The sequence below is a fragment of the Acinonyx jubatus genome, chromosome D1, assembly GCF_027475565.1.
Source record: "Acinonyx jubatus isolate Ajub_Pintada_27869175 chromosome D1, VMU_Ajub_asm_v1.0, whole genome shotgun sequence".
Classification (NCBI taxonomy): domain Eukaryota; kingdom Metazoa; phylum Chordata; class Mammalia; order Carnivora; family Felidae; genus Acinonyx; species Acinonyx jubatus.
Genome location: NC_069390.1, coordinates 95294806 through 95312660, shown reverse-complemented (window position 1 = coordinate 95312660; position 17855 = coordinate 95294806). Strand labels below are relative to the sequence as shown.

Sequence of the window (17855 nt, the reverse complement as noted above, 5' to 3'; positions counted from 1 at the left end):
CACAGGGCCAGGCAAGGCAGAGGACAGCCCTCCTGTGAGCAGGAAGCCTCACCTCGTCCCCCAGGCCCTGTCTCTCTCCTCCTCTGGCTCCTGTAGCCTGGTCTGCCCTGCCTGGCCTCAGGGCCAAGCCCAGCTGTGGGATGAGACAAAAACCAAGAAGCAGGTGCAATGCACCATTCAGGCCCTTGAACTTGTTCTGTGCCTTTTCCCTACTGGCGACACCGTAGACTCTCATTCCCATCTCTCCATCAGGATCTGCTGCCGAGGAAAGGTCTGAAAACTGAAAATGACACACCCTGAGGCCTGTGCGGCCCGCACGGGGAGATGGGAAATGGAGCCTTTCCAGGTTCAGGGCAGTGAGTGCAATGGTGAACCATGTTATCTCCCTAAATCCTTGCTACAGACCTCTGAGGTCACTATTACGTCAGCTGCCTCCCACAAGATGTCAAAGTGCTGTCTGTTCTGGGAGTATTAGTATTTTTCTAGAACCAAAGCCCGTAGCCAAGGAATCAGCCTGTGGAGAGAGGGATCCAGTCGAAATGGGTGTTTATTCTTTTTTTTTTTTTTTTTTTTTTTTTTGATACAAGGGTCCTCTGTGCCCCTGTAGACCCATCACTTGGTATTTGTGTCCTGGTCCTACGGCCCTGTCCAACCCCGGCTGTGCCTTTCACAGCTCTTCTCTCCTCCTCCCGCCCTGCCTGGCCCCCTGCCTTCCGGTTGCAGAAGCCAGCCTCCCTCCTCCTTCCCAGAACAGCCGGCCTGCTGAGGCTCTCATCGATCCATCCCGTTGCATCTTGAGCGAGACTAATGGGTTCCCCAGGTCCCTCTCAGCCCTGGACTTGGCAGGCAGACCTGCTGCTGGGCCAAGGGCCCCGCAGGAGAAGAGGGCTGGGGTAGAGGTGGAGGGGAAGCTGGGAAGAGAATAGCTCTTAACCCCTCTGGTGGCAGCAGCAGCCTTCGGCGAATCCCTTAGTGCCATTAAACAGATCGAGGAGAAGAGAATGACGATTGGAAAATGCCACACTGCGCTGAAAAACTCCTAATGTTCCTAATGTAACTAAACCACACTTTCCCTTCTGCAAATTCCTTCCACTGCCCAGAATAAAAAAAATAAATAAATAAATAAATAAAAGGATCCCTTTCTGATTCATAGAACTGAAGAATCCCTAGGCTGGAAAAACATCAGTGTTCTTCTAGAGCAACTTACCATTCCCTGGGTTAATTCACTCTCTGACAGTCATCAAGAGGGGCTTCAGGCTTTCCTTGATTACCTCCAGTGACGGGGAACTCACTACCTTATGATGCAGCCCACTGCATCTTTAGACAGCTCAGACAGAGGTTCTTCCTTAGGTTAAGCTAAGTCTATCTCCCTGTGACCTCCACCCACCCTGTTCTAGGGTGTCGTCCTTCAGGCTGCCAAGAGCAAGTCTGTCTCTTCTTGAGCCAGGCACCCCCTTCCTTCAGCTGCTCCCCAAGTGGCATGGTGTCTGTTCCCCACTTGGCACCGCTGCTCCCCTGCTCTATTGAGACATAGGGTCTCTCTCTGCCCCCCCCTCCGCCACAGTCTCCCAGGGAGACTTCCTTGGGAGTCTCTAGTTCAGCCCACCAGCCAGCACTGTGCCCCCTGCCTCACACTGGGTGTGTGCAGAAGAGTTTGAAGTGGGATTCCTACCCAACACCATGAAATACTGAGTGCTTATGCATATACTATAATGTATATCCATATATGCATGCATATACGCTACCAAGTATGTTACATGGTTTCTAACCGAGAGCCGTATTTTGCGGATTGGATAATAAATCTGGGAAGAGGAGGAGATGGGATGAAAGGACAGTTAGGATGTGAATGGGTGGGGGAGGGGTCGAATGGAAACCAGATTTGTGAAGCATCTTCTAGGGGACGGACACTGCTCTGCTTTACTTGACATCCTCTTACTAACCCTGTAAGGTAGTTGTTATCCTTACTTTACAGGTAAGGACACTGAGGTGCTGGGGAGGGGTGGGGGCGGAGGGAGCCACCAGAACTAACCAATCCCAGCAGCACTGGAGCCGGAACTCACCTGCCACCCTGTTCCCTGTCTGCTGCTTCCAGCCTGGGAAAGGGGTGACGGATCAGAGATCCTGGGTGGGATGCAGAGCCCTCCGAGCACTCGCTGCCCTTCTCCCCTCCCTGTCCCCACCCTGCTTCTCACTCAGCATGTACACAGTATGCTGGAGGAGATGGGGGGGTGGGGGGTGCTGCTTCCTTGTTGAAAGGGCAGCAAAGCACCCCAGGGGCAGTCGGGTGAGGCACACTGGGTATTAATTGAAGCAGGGTCCCCAGTCTATCTCATGTCTAGGAGGTCTTCCCTGGAAGCTCAGGGCACCTGCCAGTTTTAAAGGGATGAACTGCCCCTATGCTGCCCTGGCCAAGCGTCTCCATGCTGTGCCTAATCCCCGTGGCATCCTCCAAGCTTCCCCGTCTCATCCCGCTGAACTGCGCCGCCACTCCGAGGAATCCCAGGGGATTTGGCCTCTTTCCCAGCCAGACTCTAGAGACCCTCCCTGCTACATCCCAGGACCGGTGGCCTTGCCCTCTGCCTCCACTCCCTTACTCACCCCTCCAGCTGCCCTCTCCCCCATAGCATGCCCAGACAGATATTTGCTTGAGCCAAAGAGATGGCCAGCATTCCAGGAGCACTGGCTGTGGCCTCTCCTGCCCCCCTTGTATAGGGTCTTTGGGGTCAGGTGCTCCGACCTTTGTGCAGGTGAGGTTTTGCTTTTCACAACCTCTGAGGAAGGCGTGGTGAATATTCTCTCCATTTTACACACAGAACTAAAAGAGGCTGCCCCGTGGAAACCCAGATGATTTAGCCCATCAAACAAAATATGGGTATGGTGGGAACCTTGTTATAGACTTAGTTGCAAGTCCCTGCGCTCTAAGCTCCCGGAGGGCAGGGTTTGTGTGATACCTCTTCTCTGCAGACGTCCTATGGGCCCAGTGCCTGGCTTCTTGGGACGCACAGATGTTGGTTGAACAGGCTTGGACTTTAGTCCCTTTTTATTCTGACTCAGTGAGCCACACCTGCCTTTGAGCTGTTGTGGGGATGAGTAAATGCGGAAGGAACAGTGAAACCACACATTCCAGCATCTCAGTGAGTTCTCCCCTGTTACACCCATTTTGCAGATGAGGAACGGAGCCTCAGAGAGGTTAGACGACTTCTCAAGATCACACAGCTGGTGAGGGTCAAGCCCCTCCTGATGGGGGTGGTGGTGAGGGGCTGCAGGGGGCACAGACAGCAGTGGGAGTGGAGGTTCACAAGTCTCCTTCGAGACCCTGTGGGGGAAGGAAGCAGAGGCCCACTGGTTCTGGAGCCTCTTTTTTTTTTTTTTTAATTTTTTTTTTAACGTTTATTTCTTTTTGAGACAGAGAGAGACAGAGCATGAACGGGGGAGGGGCAGAGAGAGAGGGAGACACAGAATCGGAAGCAGGCTCCAGGCTCTGAGCCATCAGCCCAGAGCCCGACGTGGGGCTCAAACTCGCGGACCGCGAGATCGTGACCTGAGCTGAAGTTGGACGCTTAACCGACTGAGCCACCCAGGCGCCCCATGGAGCCTCTTTTGAATGACCGCCCCTCCCAGGGTTTTCCCTTCCTGCTGCAGCTGCCAGCTTGCCGGACCGCCTTGTTGGGACCCATGGTGGGAGGATGGGGGTTGGCACTACTTTCCCAGAGCCCCTGGCTTCATCGCCGGGCCCTCGGGCTCCACCCTGCCACCTCATCCTTGTCAGATAACATGCCCGGTGTGGGGCTTTCGTCCCCGAGTCCAGAGATGTAAGACACACGCCCCCGAGCCCCTCCTAGGTTCTGTGTGTGCTGCTTCTTATGCGTGTGTCCTGAGAGGCACCCGGTCTCATGGGAAGAGGGCTGGCTGGAGATGACAAAGTGGGGACTCTGGTCCCAGCTGCGTCCCTGTGTGACTAGGCAAGTTTCATCATCTCTACAAATCAAGGGAGGTCGAAGAGATGCCCTTCAGAGCCCTCCCCGCCCCCCCCCCCTCCTGGTCTCTCTCTCACCTTTCGATCTTTGAGGGTCAGGAGGGTGAGGAATATGCACCGGGGGAGTCGGGTCACGTTCAAGACAGGCCTGCAATGAACATCCTGTAGCTGGGGCAGAGAGCAGAGTCCGGGGGGCTTTGGTTAGAAAGCCAGTCCTTCCTTGCCATCCAGGGTATGGAGCCGGGTCCAAGAGCCTCATGTTTCCCTCTGTGTGTGGGATTAAAGCGCATCGTAGGATTGTGGTGAGGACTTAGAAAAGCCATGTAGAACATTTAGCCCATTTTCTGGAACAGAATAGAAACAGAATCAGGATCCAATAAATGTTACTCTTGTCGTTGCTTTTGAGAACGAATGCCTTTGCTTCTCTTTCCATTGGAGTTGAGACCACTGTCTTCCCGGGAGACCCCACCCTCCACCCCTCACACACACCTTCTTCCTGGCCTGCCTGTTCAGAGGCAACGCTGAATTGAGACCCTTGTGTCCCAGTGATAACATTCCAGAAACCCTCCTCCCACCCCTGCTCCTAGACAGCAGACAGCTGGGGGGAGGGGGGGAGGTGGTGGTGGGGAGAGTCCTTCGCTCACAATCCCGTATTTTCGCTTTGTTCTGGGCCCACGTTATTGCCTGCTGGAGTGCAGTTCAAAGCCTGTCCTCTTATCATCATAATGATACCTGGTCTTAATGCAGCCACCCTGCTCTGAGGAATTCAAAGGGTCTTGTTAGGCCTGTTAACTGGGCCTTGTGATCTTGAGGAAACGGCTCCCCCACATCTACATGAAAACAAAGGCTGGGCTCTTGTAGGGCTAGATGGAACATCTGTGAACATCCATGGGCGTTCATGATGGGTGAGGCGTGGGCCTAAGCACTTTACAGATTATCTCAGTTAGTCCTCGCCACTGTCCTGGGAGCCGGCTGCTGTTCCTTTCGTTTTTCAGATGAGGAAACTGAGGCCAAGAGCCCCGGCCACATGAAAAGGTCACTTCATGAGTGGGTGGCCAAGTGAGGGGGAGAAACCAAGCCTGCTGGTCTCTGAACCCTGGTCTTGGCCGCTCCCGAGCGCTGTGGGAAGGAGAGTGGGCCCTCAACCCACTCGAGGGACCTCCGTCTCTCTTTAGAAGAGCCTTGCTGAGGGCTTTGGGGGAGGCCATAGGGGCTCGGGAGCATTCTTTTTACTTTAGAAGGGACCGTCGAAGCCCACAGAGGTTGAGACACCTGCTCAGCACCAGCAGTAGGGCCGGACCCACGACCCCGCCTCCAGCCCCGGTCTTTGCTTGTCTCGCTTTTGCTCCAGTGTCTCCCTAGGCAGCACAGCGGACCCTCAGGGGCTTCATCCTCTCTCCCCTCCAGGCCTTTTAAACCTGGAGAGGCTGCTGCGGCAATTCCTTATCTCCAAGGACACACTCTCCGTCCGGATGCTGGATGACACCCGGGACCCCACCCCGCTCCTCAAGGAGATCCGGGACGACAAGACAGCCACCATCATCATCCATGCCAACGCCTCCATGTCCCACACCATCCTCCTGAAGGTGGGAGCCGGGCCGGGTGAGGTGGGCGGGGAGCATCCTTCTCCCTCCTCCCTCTCTCCTCCTGAGCTGGTGCCCTGCTCCCTCTTTGCCTTGGGTGTTCTCCCTGGGTCGTGGCCTCCGAACCCTGGCAGACTTCCCTGTGCTTCACTTGCAATGGATGGCTCCTGCAAGCTGAAAGAAAAAGCAGAATGAGGATGATGTTATAAAAATATTAACTCCTGGTGCAGCCGGGCGGGCAGCCCCCAGCTAAGACCCTGCCAGGGTTGGTGGGTTCCCGGGAGGGGCCGGGGCAGTGGGGGCAGGGCACTTGGGGCAGAGGCTATGTGCCAAGTGGTTCAAAAGCATTTCCATATTTTGACAAGCTGGGCAGTCCCGTGAGTGTGTACCGTCCTCTGTAATCCCCGTACGGTGTACTAGTTTGCAGACTGCTGCTGTGTAATATCCCAGCATAATCCTCTCAATGACTATGTGGGGCCGGTATCCTGTCTTCCCTCGACAGATGAAGACACTGAGACTCTGGGAGAGGAACGGCTTTGTCCGAGGCTCCACCAGTGAGGAGCAGAGCCGGGCCGGTACCCATTGTCTCTGACAGCTAATCAGCAGTTTCTTCTACCTACCCCTCCTCAGAATACAAGGGGCAGGGTGGCAGTCCCTGGATCAGAACTCACAGTAAGAGAAACTGGAGCTCTGAGAGTGAGGCCCATCTGAGAACGAGAGAGAGACAGAGGAAGACCAAGAGAGAAGTCAGGTGCCCGGGGAACAGCTGGAAACATCTGGGCAGCCTCAGAGTCCCCTGCCACCAGTTCCTGGGCTGGTGGCTGGGCTAGCCATGTAACCCCAGACAGACAGACCCTGCTGTGGGCTCCCCTGTGGCTCCCAGCAGCTCCCCCAGGCACACTGGCCTCTTCCAGTGCCGCTCTAATTGCACATTTAAACTCAGCCTGCCATCTTCCACTGGGGGAGCGAGTCTCCTTGTTAACCTCTGCCAAGCTGTGAGGAGCCCGCCAGACACTCAGCTGATTGTCTCTTCCTCCCCTTCCCCCTCTCCCTCTCCTACCCACCCCGCCTCAGCTAGTTTTGGTCTCAGAGTTAATAAGAGATTTGAATGAGTTCTCTGAGTACTGAGGGCTGTCCCTTCAGCCCGTTGCTATAGTAATTTTGCACAGCTCCAAACCCACGTCTGTCTGAGAGCATATACTCCAACTCTCACACATGCATACACACACACACACACTCAAACAGAATCTTTTTCTGTATTTCTTTTCTTATGTCTGGGCCGATGATCAATGAAGTTATCAAGGATGGAAAAAATCCTCTAGGTTTTAGGGGAAGCTGGGGGCAGGGAGTAAGATAATTGTCCCCTCCCTTGCAGAGGGCAGTCAGGACAATGCACAGTCCCCACTGCAGTAGCCAGAGCCCATCCCTGGACAGCCTCCAGGCTGAAGCCTTTTGGGGGCATCCCTTATAATAATAGTGTAATAACCTCCGGAATGCTTTATGGCTCCCAGCATGCGTGATCGGGCTCTTTTATTTTCTAATAATATGTCTATCGTTGAAATTTTAGAAAGTACAGAAAAGCACATAGAAGCAAATAGAAATCATCATAGCTGCTTCTTTCTTTCTTGAAGCCTTGACTTTGAGGTCTGATAGAAAAATCTTACAGGGACACATGGAAAAGTTAAGACATTCCGTCACCCAGAGACAGCCACTGTGAAATTTTGTGGTCTATCCTATCTACCTTTGTAGACACATTTGTTTGTTTTCAAAATGATCGTCACACGGCCCATGTACTTCTGTAACCTGCTTTTTTCCCCGCTCAATGATATGCCATGTGATTTGCTTTGTGTCGTTACATATTTGTCTGCAAATGTTTTAATGGCACATCATTTCTTATCATGTGGGCATACCATAATTTATTTAACCATCCCTTTATTGTTGGAGATACAGGTTGTTTTCAATCTTTTGCTGTAATAAACAATGTGGGATGCGCATCTTTGTACATAAATCTTTATGCACGTTCACGAATATTTTCTTAGCATAAATTTCCAGAAGTGAAATTACCGAGTTAAAGATATGCATGCTTTTAAGGGTTTTGATATGATTTGCCAGATTGCCTTTTAAAAAGGCCATAACAATTTATACTCCCATAAGTGTATAGGTATCTTATGGTACTCTTGCCAATACTGGGTATTTTCATTAACAACACTTTTTTTTTCAATGGCTGTGCTTTTGAAGAAAACTCTCCCCGTAATGACGATTATTGGCAAAGGGTTCTGCTGGGTGACCAGTGGCAGGCTTTCCTGGGACCGCTTGTTGCCCTCAGCCCTTGTGACCTTAGAACCAAGCCCGTCAATGACGAGCGAGGCTCCGGAAACCAGTTCCCTTTGTTTCCGTTTGACTTCCTAGTGCCCCCAGCAGGGATGCCCTGCATCGGGTCTGGGCTGGGGCTGCAGGCAGCTCCTCTCCAGGGTTATAGCACAGCCCTGGGGGCTGGGGGGTGGGGCTCCATGAAGGATGGATTCAGTGTGGGAAGCAGTGTGAGCAGAGAGCACAGGGAGCTTCCGGAAGGCTCGGTGTGCACATGCAAGCCTGGCCCTGGAGCTTGGCAACACTCTGCTTGCTGTCTCTCGATTTCAGAACGATTTGCAGAGTAATCCCCTACTTTATTGAGCAGCTGTTCCGGCAACAAACTTCGTGTTTACCCAGAATTCAGGTCTTAAAAACCAAGGATCTCTTGTCTTTTATCTTTGGGTAGCAGACTTCACAAATGGGTTTTAACTATCTGACAGTGCCCCCTCCCCAGCCCCTGGCCCCTGCCCAGCCCTGCAACCAGGGGGCTCCCACCCATCTAGGCAGTGATGAACCGGCAATGGCACTTTTATATGGACTGTTGGGGGTGGGGGGGAATGGGCATCAGGCCATACCAGCCTCTTGGAAGTTGAGGAGGAAGCAAGGCCTCGAGCCCCATGTGACTGACCCCAGCACCGTCTTGCCCTGGCGTAGAGCCCTTCTGTACTTCGGTCTCCAGTGGAATCGTGGCAATAGAAGGACTCCAGCCTGCTCTTAAAGGAGTCTGTGGGGTCTCCTATAAGAACAAAGTTACCAGAGTTCCTCAAGAGAAAAACACTTTGTAAGAGGAAAATGTAATCACCCTGGCCCTTGTTTTCCCCTCACGTACCTCCATAGTCACGACAGAAGCGGTTTCCCAGTGGCCCTGGGGCTGCAAGATACATGATGAAAATCTGACTGTCAGAAGGCATGAGGACCCTGGGGAGAGCCGGGCTCATTATTTACCTGATCTACTTGTCGGCTTCTGTGGCACCTGTCATGCTCAAAGCCGGGCACACTGACGGGGGAGGTTGGTGTGGGGGACCTGTGATGGCTACAAAGATCAGACAAAAGGGAGGCTGTTCAGGAGTCGCAGCCTCCCAACTCTGGGACGATGACACGCGGGTGTGCTCTGATCAAGGGTGAGGCATGTCACAGGCAGCTTGTTCCTTACTACTAATAAAGGACCAAAGTTTGCAAATGATTCACTTGTTTCCTACATTACTGCAGATTCAAAGACTCTTAGGAGCCTGGCTCGCTCGCATTTATCGGGTTGAGTTAATTTGAGAATTGCCTACAACCCACAGACTGTCCTGACTCTGCCTCGGCCCCTGAGAGTTGTCAGTACCTCCATCAATATCACGGTCCTCTGGGGGAGAGTATAGTTTGGTTAAAAGGACTGAAATTAGTCTGCCTGGCTTTAATTTCATCTTTTTCCACATATGAGATGTATGATCTCGTACCAGTTCCATAGCCCCTTGGTGTTTTGATGTCCCTGGCTGTCAACGTGGGGGGTGGGAGAGGAGTCATAGTGCCTACCTCATCGACTTAACCCAAGCGAAATGCTTTCTAGTGCTTGGCCCATACTAAGGAGTGGGTACATGTTAGCCATTGTTATTGCTAATAGTTTAGGAGATAATTATTTTAGTCTGTTTTATTATTTGCTTCATTTCCCTTAAAGTCATTTTGGTTTCCATAATATCTGGTTATATCCATGGGAATGTGTTGTGCATGAGAACATCAGCTGCTATGAGTGTCACTGCAGGGGTGGAGAGCAGGGTGGCAGGGGAGAGACCCTCCACCAAGTCATCCTCCAAGTCAAGGGCAATGTAAGAACCGAAGGGAAGGGGGTCAGACAAATGGCAGACACTTGGAGCCCCTACTGCTCATTCACTTCTAGTGGGTTTTTGTTTTCTCTCTAATCTCCTTCTCTTCCCTTTGCAGGCAGCTGAACTCGGGATGGTGTCGGCCTATTACACATACATCTTCACTAATCTGGTAAGACATTTTCACAGCTCACCTCCTTGGCACAGAGTATCAATAATTAGAGTCAGCGGGGTGTGACGGAATGAAGCCCAGGAGATGGGGAGTGGGGGAAATTAAAGCAGAGGAACAGAAGCCAACCAGAGAGGCAGGGCATTCTAGAAACATGGAAGTCCAGGAGCTACTGGGATTCTCATCTCAACAACTCTTAGCCTTGGGAGGGTGGGGATTGGGGGAGTCTAATGCCTCCATCCAAATGCCACCAGCTACCTAGCATTGAGTCCTCTGATGGATGTGTCTTCTCTGTAGGTCCAGTTACTGGCCTGCAGTCCAACCATGGATTGTCAGACCCTTAATGCTAACTCAGAGGTAGGACAGCCGGGCCACAAAAGTACACATCGTACGAGGTTAGAACCGGATGCACCTACAGAGGCTGCCTTTGCCGAATCCCCTTATTTTGCAGATGAGAAAACAGGTCTGTAGAAATTTTATTGAGTCAGGTTGGAGAACCAGCTTTGCCACACACTGTGTGCTCTTCAACAAGCATGGAGCCTTGGTTTCCTTATCTGTAAAATGGGGATAGGAACAGATATGTCATAGAGTGGCATGATTCAATCTACACGGAGGCATTTTGAAACTGTAAAATACTAAGAAATATGCAAGGTTGTGGTGAAGGATGGACACTCAGTAGAAGGAACCTCAGAGAACTGGTTTTTTAAAAAATGTTATAACTTTACTTTGAAATGATTATAGATTCACAAGAGTTGCAAAGATAGTACAGAGAGGTACCATGTACCTTCGACTGAGTTTCCTCTAGTGGTTACATCTGACATAATTGTGGTATGATATCAAAACCAGGATATCAAAATATCCAGTCTATCAAACCTGTGTAGATATATGTAAATCCCACTGTAACCAAAACGACCCCATCTCATCACCCAAAGATCTCCCTCATGCCGCCATTTTGTCTCACCCGCCACCCTCCCTCCCACCATCTCTAACCCTTCACAACCCCTAATCTGTTCTCCATTTCTACAGTTCTATAATTTTGAGAGTGTTACATAAATGGAATCATGCAGCGTATGACCTTTCTCACTTAGAGTGATGCCCTTGAGACCATCCAAGTTGCATGAATCAATAGTTCGTTCCTTTTTATTGCTGAATCGCATTTCTCGGTGTAGACGTACCACGGTTTGCTTAACCATCCACCTACTGAGAGACATTTTGGTTGTTTCCACTTTCTGACTGTTACAAACAGAGCTGTCATAAACAATCATTCAGAGAAGAGGTTTATTTTATTTTATAAATGCGTGGATGTCAAGATCACTTAGCTCGGTGGCCCCTTCATGCAGACGTGCTTTTGACCACCTCTTGTGTAACAGGGACCGGGCCAGGCATTAGGGAGGAAAATGAGAATAAGAAACCAAGCCTGCCTTGGGAAAACTCGAAGTACCTACTGCAGTGCAAAGGGGTAACTTCTAGTAGATGTGTAGACAAAGCACTCTAGATCCTGGAACAGGGGCCACTTGCTCAATGTGGGACAGGCAGGACATGCTTCACCGAAGAAGAGGCCTTTAGGCTATGCCTTAAAGGGGGTTAAGGGTTTTTTCTAGATTAAAAAAGGAAGAGCGTTCTGCCTAAGAAACAGCATATCCACGTCTCTGGAGATTTGAAAGGACATGGCAAGTCCAGGAAACAGTGAGTCACTTCAGACTTACTGCCTGCTCCAGGATGGGCATGTTACTGTTCATTTATCTATTTACATCCATCCTTGAAAGTTACTTATTGAGAGGATTTAAGGCAGATGTCAATGAATTTTAAGATCCCTGCTAGGTTGGGGAGCAGAACACGACATCTACAGGTTTGACTCTTAAATCTTAAAGTGAGAAAGGCTCTGGAGAAGTTACAACCTTCTCAGCCAACATATGTGATAGGCGATCTAGGGGATCGTGCAGTGTCCCTCCTGGATTTAGGGACCTGCTTTCCTGAAATGTCCTGCACGGTTGAGGAGATGCCTGCTCACAGAGACAGGCTGGGACTCTGTGATCTGTATTCTTTTCCAGCTGTATGTAGGTTCTTATGAAGAGCCCTTTCTTGGGGCTGCTGTGGAATTGCTATCCCTGAAGCATGCTGAGGCCTTTGCTCTCAGAGTCGAGACATTTTGGAGGAATCGAGTGTGGCTTCTTTTCTGGTATAGGGACTCCCTCAACACAGGCTTGCCAGAAAGCCATTCAGCGTTTCCCAGTTCAGCACCCCCACCAAACTGCCTACTCTGTTGTTGGAATTTTTTTTTTCAATGCTTAATTCTTTATTTAAAGAGAGAGCACAGTGGGGGAGGGACAGACAGAGAGACGGAGACTCAGAATCCGAAACAGGCTCCAGGCTCTGAGCTGTCAGCTCAGGGCCTGACGCAGGGCTCGAACTCTCGAACCGCAAGATCTTGACCAAAACCAAAGTGGGACGCTTAACTGACAGAGCCACCCAGGCGCCCCCTGTGGTTGGAATTTTTAATGGAGTCCTAGCATACGTATCGAGACCACACAAATCATAGGTGCACAGATTAGTGAATGTTTTTCAGGTGAGTGCACCTGTGTAAGCAGCACCCAGATCCAGCATTAGAACACGACCAGCACCCCAGTCCCTCTCATGCCCCCTCCCAGTGACTACCGGGCAAAATGTAGAACAGAAAGAATTTCTTTGTTTGCTTATTTATTTTTTTCCTATCCAGCACTGCTGCTGTAAATCACGGCATTAACATGTAAAAAGGGAGAAAAGGATTAGACTATTCCCAGAGCAATGCAGAAGCATTTGCTTAAAGTAAGGAGGCATCTGGGGGAGCCCAGGGAAATTGGCAGCAGAGTAAAGGGAGATGAAAGTACAATCGGGTTCCATCTGGGGAGCTGGGAAATGGAGGGAAGAAGAGGGAAGAGGCAAGCCAGGGGCTGCCTCATGCACCCCAGCCAGGGGGGCCCCCCACATTAGGCAGCCACGTCAGCAAAGGAGGACAAAATTAAGTAGCAAGTCATAGCCGTGACTTAGCAGATGGAAGGAGGCCAGTCATTTGGAATATGAGTTCCCAGGACAGTCACCAGAACAAGGTGGAGTTGCTTGGCTTGGAGATTTTTAAGAACGCGTCACCCACGCTATGTACTGCCCCTGCCTCTTTTCAGGACTGATAATAATGAGTGTGACGATTTATCTAGTGGAAAAAAAGCACGGGCCTGTGAAGTCAGGAGACCCAGGTCTGTGCCCCACTCTGCTTTATACACTGTGTGGCTTTGGGGGGGAGTCACGCTGACTCTCTGAGCCCGTTTTCTCCTTTGTAAAAAAAGGGATGATAAAACCTCACAAGTTTGTTGTGAGGATAAGTCAAAACTGCATTGTAAATTGAAAAGTACTGTGTGTTTTTAAGGCATTGTATTTGTTTTATATATAACACTGTGATACTTGCAGCTTTCAAAGAGCTTTCTTTTCTTCGGGGGGCCCGAAACTGAATGTGATGAGCTCTGGGAACATGCCTCAGTCAGAGAGTTCTTTGAACCTGGAATTAACAGGACTCACACCGTTTGTAAGTTTGCAAGGAAAAATTAAAAAAAATTATATCTGTATGAATGATGATGGCTGAATAACATTCAAGAAAATAGGAGCAGAGCCATTGCAAGAATCAGTGGGAGAATATTCTGGAAGCCTCTCGTTAGTGCTTTGGCTTTCTAGAAAGGACAGGCCCCTATTAAGAGTAAAGAAACTATTTGTAAGTCCATTCTTCCTGCCTAGTTGCAGTTGAAGCCTTGGAACAGAGAGGGAGGGGCTTTGTACAGAGGGAATGAGTTCCCTCCATGTTTCTCACATCCCTTTCCCCCACATACACATGCCGCCTGGACTTTAATACTTCTGTATTCCTTCTCTGAATTCCTCGGGGATAACCATCATGGCCCAGCTCTCTGAATTCTGCCACAGTGATGCAGCAGGTGCTCAGATTAGCTTTTTGAAAGCTACCACCATGAGCTGGAAAAGCATGGGCCTTGACATTAGGCAGATGTGATTTAGCACTCTAGTTTGACCAGCTACCGGCTGTGTGATCCTGTGCAGGTAACTTAACCTTTCTGAGCCTCAGACACCTCATCTGTAAGTGGACGCTCATAATACCTGCCTCTGGAGATGATAACCACATAGCAACCGCCTCACAATACAAGTTGCGTAAAGAGAAGGTATTATTTTTAGAAGTCCTATTTATGGTTCCCATGTGTTAAAAAGAACAGGAGATACTTATCTGCTACCCAGCCTCTAATGGCCTGTAATAGTGACTCCTGTAATGCCATCTTATTTATTTACAAGGGATGAATAGAACTAGGTTAGTTATTATACATGGCTGAACTGACCAGAGTAGGGTTTGTTTGTGTTGGTAATTACTGAGTAATTGATCAGGTTGTCATACTTCATTCCCTTCTAGGCATTAAGAAAGCTGATGGATACTTCCATTTTTAGTTTTTTGAGGAACTGCCATACTGTTTTGCAGATGGCTACACCAGTTACGTTCCCGCCAACAGTGCGTGAGGGTTCCAATTTCTCCATATCCTCACCACCACTTGTTATTTCTTATCTTTTTTTGTTTCTAGCCATTCTGACAGGTGTGAGTTGGTACCTCATTGTGGTTCTGCTTTCGCATTTCCCTGGTGATCAGTGATGATTGAGCATCTTTTCATGTGTCTGTTGCCTATCTAAATACCGTATGGTGCAATAATTCCACTTTTGTCCATATTTACCCAACAAAAGTGAAAACTCCAGTTCAAAAAGATATACACACCCTCTATGTTTATTGCAGCATTATTCCCAACAGCTAAGATATGGAAGTAACCCAGTGTCCATCGATGGATAAATAAAGAAGAGTGTGTGTGTGTGCGTGTGTGTGTGTGTGTGTGTGAGAGAGAGAGAGAGAGAGAAAGTGATGGAATATTACTCAGCCATAAAAATGATGAGGTCTTGCCATTTGTGAGAACACAGATAGGCCTAGAGGGTATGATGCTAAGTGAAAATAAGTCAGACAGAAACAAATACTACATGATTTTATTCATATGTGGAATCTAAAAAACAAATCAACAACAACAAAAGCAGAGACTCAGATATAGAGCAGAAACTCATGGTTGCCAGAGGAGACAAGGGTGGGGGGATGGGTGAAATGTGTGAAGGGGATTAAGAGGTACAAACTTCCAGTTACGAAAAAAATTTACATCATAGGGATGAAAAGTACAGCATGGGGAATATAGTCAATAATATTATAATAACTTTTTATGGTGACAGATGGTGACTACCCTTCTCGTGGTGAGCATTTCATAAAATATATTATTGTCAAATCACTGTGCTATACACTTGAAACTAATGTAATATTATATGTCAACTACATTTCCATGAAAAAATAAATGAAAATTAAAATTTTTTTTAATTTAAAAAAAGAAGGCTGGTTGATTTAGGGCATCTGTAATAAAATGAGTTCGATTGACTGCTCTAGATTTGATCAGTTGATTACCCATCATAAGAGCTGGGAGAAAAATATCCATCATGAATCAAACTTCTAAACCATCAATTTAGTTGACCCTATAGAAAGCCGTTTTTTCTCTCTGTTGGGGTCTGAGCAGCAGGAGAGTGAGTGTGCCAGTCCCGAGCTTTGGGGGCCAGGGGTGACTGACACAGGGAAGGAAGTGAGTCAGAGCTAGCTGGCCAGGAGGACCATGCAGCTACCATGGACAGAGCCAGGGAGGCCTGGACAGGTCCAGGGAAGAGCCAGGTCTGGTGGTACAGCAGAGGCCGAGGCTCAGTGAAGGAGTGACAATGAGATGTCAGGCAATGAGAGAGACACTTCAGCGAGATGGGAGAGACCAGGGTATAGGGGCAGACCCTCTCCTGAACAGAGGAGGGTGTCATTGGTGGGAAATTTATAGATGTTAGAGGCACACAGTTGTAGCAAACAGCAAAACAGATGTCCAGGGCTTTTATTTACACATCTATTTCAGAGTGAGATTTGGGATAGTTTGTACTGGGGTCAGAGGTTTGGTGAAACAGCTTCTTGCCCTGGTTCTGGTTCTGATGGATCGCGATTTAGTCCCAACAAAGCAAATCTCTAATGAACAGGTGGGAACAGGCCTCTGCAGGTACCTGGCTAACGTGGGAGCCCAGGGCAGAGGAGTGGTAACTTCATAACTTTAAAACTTTAATGGAAAACTACGAGCCAGGATGTTCATTTGGCCAGAGATCAGGACGGGAACCAGAAGGAAGCACGTCCTGGCAGGCAGACCAAAAGGAGGGTGAGAGTCCAGACCCAAACAGGGAACAGAGCAGGGCAAACAAGAAAATTACTTGGCATTAATTACATTCACAATGTCATACAACCATCATCACTGTTTCTAAAACTTTTTTTTTTTTATCACCCCAGACAGGAACTCTGTACCCATTGTGTAGTAACTTTTCATCCCCCTCCCCCCAGCCCCGGGTAACCTCTTACAGGTTCTCTGTCTCTGTGCCTTAGCCTTTCCTCGATATTTCATACAAGTGGAATCATACAATATTTGTCCTTTTGTGTCTGGCTCATTTCACCAGCACACTGTTTTCTAGGTTCATCCATGTTATGGCAGGCATCACAGCTTTATTTTTTTTACTTTTTTTATGTGGGAAAATACACAAAACATAAAATTTACCATTTTAGCCCCTTTTAAGTATACCACTTAGTAGAAATAAGTACACTCACATTGACGTCGTCACTATCTGTCTCCAGAACTATTTTCAGCTTCCTGAACTGAAAGTTCACGCACCTACTAAACAATGACTCCCCATCCTTTCTTCCCCCCACCACCCTGCCCTGACCACTGGCAACCATTGTTCTTTCTGTTGCTATGGATGTGCCTGTTCTAAGTACCTCTCCAAGTGGAATTATACAATATTTGTCCTTTTGTGTATGACTTACTTCACTTGGTGTAACGTCTTCAAGGTTCATTCATGTGTCAGAATTTCCTTCCTTTTTAAGACTGAATAACGTTCCATTGTATGTGTAGACCATTCTGTTGATCCATTCATCCATCAGCCGATACTAGGGTTCCTCAATTTTCTGGCTGTTGGAGATAATACTGCTATGAACGTCAGTATATAAATATCTGTTTGAGTCCCCGCATCCAGTCGTGTTGGGTATAAGCCGAGGAATGGAATTGCCAGATCAAATGGAAATTCTATGCTTCATTTTTGAGGAGCCCCCAAATATTTTCCAGAGTGGCTGCACCATTTTTCATCCCTACCAGCAATGTGTGAGAGTTCCAGTTCCTCCACATCCTTACCAACACTTGTTATTTATTTATTTACTTATTTATTTATTTATTTACTTACTTACTTACTTTTTAATCACCATCCTCATGGGTGTGAAGTGGTCAGATGTGTTTCTTATTTCTCTCTGGAGTTTGCAAATCAAAAGAAGCAAGGCTTCTTTGTTGAAGAATGGCTGAAGTTGAGAGTCCTACTGATTAAGAAGCTTTGTGAGGAGAGAAAGTAGCCAATGTGTTAAGAACCCAGTCAGAACTGGTGAAAACCCCCAGGTCGGGAGCTTCCTGGCTGTGTGCCCCCTGAAGCTCTTGGGGACCTCAGTTTCTTCATGTGTAAAGCGGGAATAATAATATCCATCTCAAAAATTTCGGGTGAGATTAAAAATCAGCTATTGATAACACTTTGCATCTGGTAGGTCATACCAACTGCCATAACAGATAAACCCTTAAATCTCCTGGCTTTACACAACGGAACTATATTTCTCATTCAACTCAAGCCCCCAGAGGGTGTTCCTAATAAGTGGGCAGCCTTCCATAATGTTGTTTGAGGGCCTAGGCTTCTTCCGGCTTGTAAAAATGTCCTCCTAGTGGCCCGGAATGGGAGAAAAACATGGCGGATCAGACACAGGAGGCTGTGAGAGCGACACACAGTATTTCTCCTCATGATTCCATTGGCTAGCA

The 17855-nt window shown here is 48.7% G+C and overlaps 1 protein-coding gene across 3 annotated transcripts in view; it reads left to right on the top strand.

The window, feature by feature from the left end:
• The window catches only part of GRIK4 (glutamate ionotropic receptor kainate type subunit 4), a 428197-nt gene that overhangs the window by 273888 nt on the left and 136454 nt on the right, over positions 1–17855 (top strand). For all 3 annotated transcript variants that reach the window (XM_027036757.2, XM_027036756.2, XM_027036754.2), the window contains 2 exons: positions 5384–5562; positions 9835–9888. In XM_027036757.2, coding sequence (XP_026892558.1) covers positions 5384–5562; positions 9835–9888 — 233 coding nt within the window. The remainder of the gene's footprint in view (positions 1–5383; positions 5563–9834; positions 9889–17855) is intronic.